We start from the raw sequence: 10517 nt of genomic DNA on the forward strand, positions 1-10517 counted from the left end.
TTTTATATGAAAGTAGGATTGCAGTAATACTAAAAGAACCTATATGTTTTTTTATCTGATGCAAAAGTGGTTGAAACATACTTCTAAATTGGCAAGAAATAGCAATGAACTTTTAATTCATTTTGAATAACCATTTAATAGATATATGTGAAAGATATGAATACTCAGTAGTTAAGACCATAGACTTTACTCAAACGTCCGCAAATGTCTTGAAGTAAGCATTCATTTTTCAATTATTTTATCATTGTCATAAAATAAAAGTAAAAAATCATCATTTGTTTAAATTGTTTAATTCGTCTCATAATAACAATTAAGTTCTGTGCCAATTATGTATTTTGACATTTTTAATGAGTTATGGGCAATATCTAAATTGAGGAAGCATAAATGTTTTTATATTTCTTTGTTAGAGTTTTTTTTTTTTTTTTTTTTATATTTAATATTGTATGTGTGTGTGTGTGTGGTGGGGGGGGGGGGGGGTGGGTGGGTGGGGAGGAGGGGGTTATGTGGTTCATTTCAAATAAACATAAATAAGTTGCTATTTTTAAAATAAAAAAATTCTATTTCGCAATATAACCATAAAATAACAATGTATTTTGAAAGTACATTGTCAAACGTTGGATTATACTTGCGTAGACCCGTTTTGCGCATTGTTAACTATATGTTGCTGTTTCCGGTGTCACAGGTAAAAAAGGTTTGAAGGTACTTTGTGGCGATGAAGGTCGTTCAACTAATAAAACAAAAAATATTGTCTATAAAGAGGTCCTTCAACGATTATATATATTACCAACTTCAGTGTATTTTATACACATTTCAATAATATCAATAATCTTAATTTTTTTATAATTATTCTGCAATATCTATATACATTTATATTTTATTTATGCGTTTCCCGCGTTTAATGCGCGGGTTATAATCTAGTTTTGCCTTTAATAAAAAATAAAATAAAAGGGTTATTTCGAGAAAAGAGATAGACAAGCAGGAAAAAAAACGCAAGGCAACAGCAAATAGCTGTTGGGATCGATGGAGCCAGCAGCGCCGCCGTGGGTGGCTGCAGATGGCAGTGGTTGCGGCGGCGGCCGGCAGAGGTCATTGGTGGCCGGGATGATCAGAAACGACCGCATAACTCTCCAATTTCAGTTTTGAAACCAAATTGTGAAGGTAACATCTAAACCCTAGTAAAGATTGTGAAATTGTTGGAGTTTTTGTGATGCATTCACAGTTTGGTAAAGATTTGTATCTTAAAACGTCACTAGAAACTTGAATTATTGGAAGAATATTATATAACGGCATTGACTTAAATATTTAATTTGACAGATTTGACTTTTCTGTGGTCAAGCTTTAATTTGGATTTTTTTACGTTGTGTTAAAGTAATGGTTGTAAGATGATCATTTGTTGGGATTTTAGCTAAAACAAGACATAGAACTAAGTTAGAAGAAAGCTGAGTTGAGACTTGAGATAGTGTTTAGTGACCTAATTTTGTCAATTCTGGGTTAAATTGGGGAATGGTGATTAAATTGAATTAGATAATGTTAGTTAATAAAAATGAAAATATATATATATATATATATATATATATATATATATATATATATATATATATATATATATATATATATATATATATATATATATAGATATGCTAAAACTATGGAATGATGTTAAATCAAGTAAAAAATCAACCAAATGATAGCTGGAACAAGGTTTTGATTACATAGGGAACATATTGGAGGGGCTATACGACCTTGTAATATATTATTATCAGATATTGATGACTGCTGATAGGAAAGTGGGTTGAGGCATACTTGTTGGGTATTTTATAAACTGATATATAATTAATTAATTAATATTGATGTTACATATTACTTATATATACATCCCGATTACTAGACAAAATGTTTATTTTGATGACTATAAATATAATTCAAGAATGATCTAATCTCTTCTCCAATCTCTCTATATGTAGTCAGACTAGTAACTGTATGGCTGTGTAACTAACCCATGAGCTACATTCTAACAACTTACTTCTGTTGACTTTGGACTCCAGCTTTGACTTCTGTTTGACTAATTTGTTTACTTTTCTTCTGGTATATGTATATACTATATAGTAGAGTATTGTTAAAAACAACCAACTTAGTATTGAATTGTGGAATATTATGCAAATTTAGGATATATGGTATACTACTTCTAGCTTAATTAAGAAGGACAACTGGGGATTGTTTATACTTTATACTTTATAGTTATGGCAAGAGTGTATGTACTATTTAGTGAGGGGTATATATGTTTGAAATTGAACTTGCTTATATAGTTTTGTCTTGACTTCAAAGTCGTTGAATGAAAACTTTCAAGGTAGCTCTTCATTCAATGTTGTATTCCTATAACACTATTAGTTACCAAAATGTAAACATATCTAGAATGTAAGACAAGAGAATAAAAAGAATAGCATCAATTAGTAGAAATGCCGTATATAATTATAATGTTGCTGCTCGAGATGAGATTGAATTCAATACCTAGACAATGCCTCTGTAGTACATACATTAAGTTTCAATTTGGTTTAGGAAAGGGATCGGGCTTGAATTGAGATACACTTTCAGATGGATTAGTCTACAATCATAAGTCTTTATTGGAATGTCTTTGAGTATTCTTTTTGTTTTATTAATTAAGTAGCTTATATTATAAAACAGAGCAACAAATTAAATTTGTCAATTAATTTATCAGGTGAAAACATTGCAAATAGGCATCTGGCGAATGTCAAAGATTTGGTCATAGCTTCAAGAATGCAAAATCCATTTTAATTGGAAAGGTAATTTCTTGCAAGATATTATTATTCTTTTTAAATCTGCTGACTAGTGGGCTTTCAAAAGTTCTACATGTTGTTAATTACTTACTTTAATGTAGGTTATACATGCATTTTAGCTATCCAAAACATTCTCATTTTGTAGGTTTTTTTTATCATTATATTAATGTTGGTTGAACCCACAGAGCATGAAAAAGATTTTATGTATTCATTACCTCTTGTGTTATGATGCTTTCCTTGTTTCTTTAATTTTACTTGTTTCTTGCAGGGTAACCCCTCTTTAATTTTATTATGTGTTTTGAGGGTTTTATTGTATATATAGATAAGGACTAACCTTGCCCTTTACTTTATTTGATTTGTTTCTTTAGGTCATTGAAGATGCATCATATATTATACTCATAACCATGTTACAGGTCAGTTTTTTCTAACTCGAGTGGGTGAGTTATCTATGTGAACCTTGTAATAGTTGAAAAACACCATGTCTTGTATACACCACACTTTAATAAAATAATCAAATAAACAAACCGAATGTTTCCTGTAATTTAGGGAACCCAAGTGTCAGAGATATAACATAAACTTTGGGGGCTACTTTGTGGACTTTAAGAATCATATGTGAGGTAACATATTCACAAGTTCATGTATCATTTAATGTAGTTTTTTAAATTCACAAGTTCCTATATCATTCCTGACTTTAATACATAAAAATAACAATATAGTTTTAAAATAATGTGATTCAGGAGATTGTAAGTATTAGATTACACTTTGAATAAGTTTTAAAATTAAAAAAAATATATTTTAGGTATTTCTGTAAATCATTAAATTTCAAAATCAAGTTTATAATCTTTAATTATGACAAGTCTTAAAACCATCATATATATTGTTTTTGTGGGCAAATGCATTTACGTGTGACATGGGGAATTGATTTAGCCAAAAATCACTTTCTTTGATTGAGAGAATTAAAAAGAAAAATAGCCCATGACCAAATCAATACAATTTTGTGGATACAAATCAACAATTGATTTCCATGTCTTATTTTGGTCAATGGAAAAGTAAATATAGATAGACTATAAGCATGCAGGCTTGTCTTGTGGATACAAATTTTCAATTGACTTCCAAGTCTCCCATCACAATAGCTTGTTTCATCACATCACATGCATGGGCAACTTAGTCATCATATTTGTAACTTGTAAAATTTTGGTTATAAGTTAGTTTTTTTTTTTTTTTTTTCATATACACTCCACAAAATGCAATGTCAAGTCTTGTACCCTTCTCCAGCATACTGTTAGGAACAAGCTAAAAAATCAAAAATTAAAACACGTTTCCTTTCCTTGACACATTAACATTATTACATCAAATAATACTAAAAACAACTTGTTCTGTTGTATCTAGTTTTTTAAATCGTTGAAACCAAAAATCATTTTTATAATATAGAACAATAATTTACAAAAATTTATAATCTATCTTTGATTTCTCAAACACATAAATGCTTGTTTGTCAATATATATTGTGCTTTTTACAATTCATAAATTGTTAAAGACTTGTGACCAAGTAATTACGTGTGCTATGGGGAATAAACTTGAACCAAAACCACTTATTTTGATTAACAGAAAATTAAAAGTGAACCTGGACCAAAAGAATACAAGTTTGTGGATACAAATTCTCTGTTGACTTCCATGTTGACTTCAAAGTCTTATGTATCATTTTCTTCTGAACAAATTCCCAAGTACATGTATCATTTCTGACTTAAATATATTAAAACAATAATATAGTTTTTGAATTCACAAGTTTGTGTATTTTAATTTATAAAAATAATAATATAGTTTTTATAAATAATGTGATTCAAGAGATTGGAAGTATTAGCTCATGATCAAAAAATACAATTTTGTGGATACAAATTAAACATTGATTTCCATGCCTATTTTGGGGAAAAGTAGATATAGACAAAGACCAAAAGCATGTGGATAAACTTGTTTCATCACATTTTTTAAAACACTTGAATACTGTAGTAGTGAATGATATACTGCTTAGTTTGCAACTTGTAATTTTGTTGTGATAAATTAAAATTATTATTTTCATATAATAACACAAGACAAATAAAGAAACTGAATATTGCATGTGATTTAGGGAGGCCAAGTTCTGATACAAGTAATGTCAAAAATAATAATAAAACTAAATGGACCTCTTGTGTATCATAAATGTGAACATATTGATTAGTAATCTTGAACACTGTTTTTATTTAGACTTTATAATAATATCAAAATAATAACATGATTTCTAAATAATGTGATTAGAAGCTTGTAAGCATTAGACTTCCACTCATTTGACCTGCTCAACCCATCTAGCAGTTTCATATTTAGCTGCGATTTTAAATTCCCAGTTTATAATTGTAACCATCACTTAAAAATATTTATAATGTATCTATGATTTATCAAAATGGAGATGCTTGTTTGTCAAATACTGCGTTTTATTCAATTCATATTTTGTTAAAAATTTGTGGCGAAATAGAATTCCATGTGCTGTGTGGAATAGTCTTGTCCCACAAACCACTTTTTTTGATTGACAGACAAAAAAAAAAAATAGCATAAGAATATAAGGTTGTGGATACAAATTCTCCTTTGACTTCCAAGTCTTCCAATATTCATTTATGGCTTTATAAATGTACTCGTTGCTTCGTCATAATAACCCATCACTTCTTCATCACAACCCATCTTTCTACTTCAACTTTCTTCTAAACTAAAACTGAGTTAAGGTTGATAATGGGGATCCATCTCATTTTCATATGTGTGTTTTTGTTTGCAGCCACATATACTTGTTTGGGGGTTGGAAATGTTAGTGTCCTTTGCTCTGAGCAAGAGCGACTTGCTCTTCTCAACTTCAAACACAGTGTTGATGATTATTCTGGAATGTTGTTGTCATCATGGGTTGGAAATGAGTGTTGCCTGTGGGAAGGAATCCAGTGTGACGGTGTCACTGGAAATGTTCAAGGCCTTCATCTCAAAGGAGATTGGCCCTACTCCTACAATTACTTAGCTGGTAACAAGGTGAGTTCTTCTTTGGCAGAGTTGAGGCATCTCAAATACCTCGACTTGAGTGGGAATGATTTCCAAGGAAGTCAGATCCCTGAGTTTATTGTATCCTTGAAACACCTGAGTTACCTGAATCTTTCTTATGCTAATTTTGATGGTATTATTCCTCCTCACATTGGAAATCTTTCTAATTTAAGGGTTCTTGATCTCAGTTCATACGATTCTGAAAACTTTCTGAAGGCAGATGATATGGCATGGGCTTTTGGCCTTTCGTCACTCGAGCTTCTGTACTTAAGTTCAGTGGATCTTAGTGGAGCACACAACTGGGACATGATGCTTCACATGATTCCCTCCTTAAAAGAGTTAAGTTTGTCACGTTGTAGTCTTTCCAATGTTAATCTTGGTCCTTTTCTTAATTCCAGTAGAATACTTCCTAATATAAAACACCTCGATCTTGGCTACAATTCTTTCAAAGGTCCACTCCCTGGCCTTCTTCAAAACATGACATCCCTAACATTCCTCAGTCTTTCTGGATTTAATCATAGTTTATTGGCATGGAACTTTCCAAAGCTACTAAGCATGATCCCTTCTTTGTCAGAGCTTCATTTGTCAGGTTGTGGGCTGGATAAGACGCATCTATCTTCTCCACATCTTAATTACAGTACACTTTCTAACATCCAGCACCTCGATCTTAGCAATAATCCACTTGGAGGTATATTTCCATCTGTATTGACAAACATGAGCTCCCTAGAAGTCCTTGACCTTTCAGATACCATGCTGAATTCATCGCTTCCTATTATGCCTAAACTTCTAGAGCTTCATCTTTCTTCTAACAAGTTTAAGCAGATTGAGGATGTTGGAGTCTGGAGACAGTGCCACCTGAAACAATTAAGTGTAACAGATAATGAGTTTGCTATGGAAATGATTGACACACCAAAAAATGCATCAGAGTGCTCCATATATGCTTTGGAGTTTCTGGAATTAAGTCGGAGTTTAAATGGTAGAATTCCAGAAACACTTGGAAGACTGGCGAATTTAAGACACCTTGATCTATCGCAGAATGGACTGACTGGTTCAATCCCTGAATCTGTAACAGGATTAAGATTTTTACAAGTACTATATCTATATGAAAACCAGTTGACTGGTCCCATTCCAGAATTCCTTGGGAATCTTACCCAACTTGCCCTTTCTTCTAACCAATTGAATGGTTCAATTCCAGAATCCCTTGGAAAATTAGCATCTTTAACAGATTTGGATCTAGGATCTAATTTGTTGGATGGGACCATTCCAGTTTCAATTGGGCAACTTGCCAAACTACGTACTCTCTCTATCTCTAACAATTCTTTAGAAGGAGCGGTTACCGAAGCCCATTTTGCTAATCTTTCAGTGTTGAAGCTCTTGGATGCTTCTTCTAACACTAAGCTGACATTCAATGTTTCACGTGGGTGGATACCTCCATTCCAGTTGAGATATCTTCGTCTCAGCTCTTGCAATATCGGGAATGGATTTCCGCAGTGGCTTCGACATCTGAGGAAACTTGAAGAGTTAGAGTTGTCCAATGCTACACTTTTGGGGCCGCTGCCCACATGGCTGCGGAAGATGCCCATCATTCCTTATTTAGATCTCTCTCACAACAAACTCAGCGGATCTTTGAAAAGCCTTCCTAATGCAGGAAATGGTGATGCATATTGTCCTTTACCTCTATTACTTCTGGAATATAACCTTTTCAGTGGGTCAATTCCAAGGTCATTATGCAGAAGAACAGATTTGGAAGTGCTTGATCTTTCAAGAAACATGTTAAGTGGGAAAATTCCCAACTGTATGGGGAATCTGCAGGGTTTGGTTATCATCAGTATAAGCTCAAATCAGCTCTCTGGTGCCATTCCTAGCTCAATTGCTCTTATTTCATCATTATTTTGGTTAAATTTGAACAAAAATAACTTTACTGGTGAAGTTCCTCCAGAATTAGGGAATCTACAAAGTTTGGGAGTCTTAGATTTGGGTGACAATAAATTATATGGAAATATACCCAATTGGATAGGGAAAAAACTTACATCTTTGGTAGTTTTGAGTTTACACAAAAACAACTTCACTGGTAGAATTCCTCCATCTCTTTGCAAAAATTCAAATCTTCAAATTTTGGATCTTGCATACAACAACTTAACCGGAACCATCCCTCCGTGTGTAGGAAACTTAAATGGCATGGTTGTGAGTCACTCGATATCTGAGCATTTTTTAGATATCGATGATGATAAGAATGTGATTCAGGTCATGAAAGGTGTTGATCTTGAATATACAACAACTTGGAGAATGGTTTATAACATGGACCTTTCAAGCAATAAACTTGAGGGAGAAATACCGGTCGAGCTAACTACACTTTCTATGTTGGTGGGTCTGAATCTGTCTAATAATCATCTGAGAGGGGGTATTCCAGAGAGCATTGGAAAGATGATGAAGTTGGAAACTCTTGATTTCTCAAAAAACAAGTTGAGCGGGAGCATCCCTCCAAGCATGGCAGCTTTGACTTTTTTGAGCCATTTGAATTTGTCACACAACAACTTGTCGGGTCAAATTCCAACAGGAAATCAACTGCAGACGCTTACTGATGATCCATCAATATATGCTGGGAACAAACATCTATGTGGACCTCCATTGCAAAACACTTGCTCAAATCATCAAGATTCAACAACAACAACAACAAGCAAGAAGAAACACAAAGCAGCTGATGAGAAGATGGAGGTATGGTTGTTTTATGTGGATATAATGAGTGGTTTTGGAACAGGGTTTTGGGGTGTTATTGGAGTTCTGATGTTCAAGAAGCAGTGGAGACACAAACTTTTCATGTTTGCTGAGGAAACCATGGATAAGATATACGTTGCAGTTGTGGTAAGAGTTGCCAAGTTCAAGAGAGGAAGAGAATAGCTGCATAGATCATGTGGAATGCAAGTAGTTCTTGAATGCATGTTATCAGTGATAGTTTTGCTTTTGAGATATGCTTATTCTAATGTATTACTATTTGGATTTTGTATTTGTATGGCCTTTGTGATATCAGTGTTGTTTAGAGGTGCTAATTTACAAAATTTCCTTTGGATTTGGTATTTATACATGATCAAGTTGTAGATTTAGATTACTATGTATTTGAGTTGTAGATTTTTTTTTCTTTTTAATTCTCGACCTTCTGCTGCTGCTCTCACTCCCAACATGCTGTTGCATCCCTCGGTTTTCATCTGCATTGGTCCAAGTAAGTAAGAACCATGTAATTGACTCATTATTTATTTTCTTCATTTGTAAAATTTCTAGTTTTTCATGTATAGAAAGAGGATGTTTGGGTGAAAGGTGGAGTTTTTTTTTGTTGGATTTGGTATTTAGATAAGACTATGGTCTAGTATGAATCTGCAATGGTAGTGATCTTGGTTGATTGTTTGATTGTATTCTCATGAGTCTGCAACTTATGAGATTAGATTAGGGTTAATCTCATATTTTTGTGTTTGTTTGTATGGTGTTCAGTCTATTCAGACAATCACTCTGATTGACATGAAGTTGTATTGTTGGTATTTGTTACAGAAAACTGTTGGTTTTGGATAGGATAGGATAGGATAACTATGTTTTTCTCATCATCATTTATGTTATGTAATCCTCCACAAGGCATATCATCATTGACAATAGATGTAAAGAGGGTCATAAAGTCACTTCTGATACTATATTATTTCTAAGTTTATGATATTTTGTCGGTTTTTTTGATTTTGGATTTTTCTTGACCCATCCCCCTTTCTACTTATGTGTTTTAAGTTTTTCATATATTGTATCATGCGTAACCTTTTTCTTTACTTTATACATTTTGTTTCTTAATTTAGATCATTTTGAGTTCATCATCGCATGGCTCTTCATGATTGCTCCTCTCCTCCATTAAACCATGTTAATTACTGGTGAGTTTTGTTGTGTACTTTGAATTGCTTCAAGTGGATAAAATATTTTGCCTGAACCATATAATTTGAAAACACATTGTCTAATATATACCACAGCCTGATTAAATTAGAAACACAAACAAATAAATAAAATGAATGTTGCATTCAGTTAAAGGAGCCCAACGTTTAAGGTTTAATACAGTGTGAAAACATAATAATAGAACAAATATATGTGAACTTTGGGGGCTACTTTATCGACTTCAAATTCATATGTGAGGTCTACCGTGAAAGTAAATAGATTTGACTAGTTATCCTCAAAAAAGCATTTTTGTTCCAAAACAATAAAAGAATTTGTTGCAATTTTGGTGGTTATTTTGATGTTTTATAGCAATTTTGGTCATGTTCCAAGTAAAGTTACCATCTTACCCTTTATCTAAAAATATTGTAAGTTCATATATATTAAAATACCTTTGAGCATTCTTTTAATTAAATTTGTTGGCAATTTTGTTTATATTTTTAATGGAACAATAAATTATTAAATTTGTCTATTGTATCAGGTGAAAATTACCAATTGTGTTTGGAATCTGTATGAGATTAAGCTCAAATCAGCTCTCTAGTAGCATTCCATGTTCAATTGCTCGTAATTCATTATTATATTGCTTAAATTATGAACAACAATAGCTTTATCGGTAAACTTCCTCGGGAATTAGGGAATCTACAAGTTTTGGAAGTCATAGATTTGGGTGACAATAAACTCGGTGGAAATATTCCCAAATGTATCGGGAAAAAAC

General features: G+C 32.6%; 1 protein-coding gene across 3 annotated transcripts; it reads left to right on the forward strand.

Moving 5' to 3' along the window:
- The first annotated feature begins 976 nt into the window (after window positions 1-976).
- LOC145065527 (uncharacterized) lies at window positions 977-9250 on the forward strand. 3 transcript variants are annotated; one of them, XM_079012527.1, is made up of 5 exons: window positions 977-1158; window positions 2717-2801; window positions 3164-3208; window positions 3342-3412; window positions 5595-9250. In XM_079012527.1, the coding sequence occupies exon 5, from the start codon at window positions 5699-5701 to the stop codon at window positions 8741-8743; it is 3045 nt and encodes a 1014-aa protein (XP_078868653.1). In that variant the 5' UTR covers window positions 977-1158; window positions 2717-2801; window positions 3164-3208; window positions 3342-3412; window positions 5595-5698; the 3' UTR covers window positions 8744-9250. The 3 variants fall into 3 exon arrangements, with proteins under 3 accessions (XP_078868653.1, XP_078868654.1, XP_078868650.1); XM_079012528.1 differs by lacking the exon at window positions 3342-3412; XM_079012524.1 differs by lacking the exons at window positions 977-1158; window positions 2717-2801; window positions 3164-3208; window positions 3342-3412 and having other exon boundaries at window positions 5233-9250.
- The last annotated feature ends 1267 nt before the right edge of the window (window positions 9251-10517 follow it).

This window comes from Lactuca serriola, chromosome 8 (assembly GCF_051521515.1).
Source record: "Lactuca serriola cultivar US96UC23 chromosome 8, Lser_US96UC23_V15, whole genome shotgun sequence".
NCBI classification, from domain to species: Eukaryota; Viridiplantae; Streptophyta; class Magnoliopsida; order Asterales; family Asteraceae; genus Lactuca; species Lactuca serriola.

Bases quoted from the DNA above. Each gene is read 5' to 3' on its own strand.
- LOC145065527 (XM_079012524.1), top strand. From the start codon at position 5,552: ATGGGGATCCATCTCATTTTCATATGTGTGTTTTTGTTTGCAGCCACA.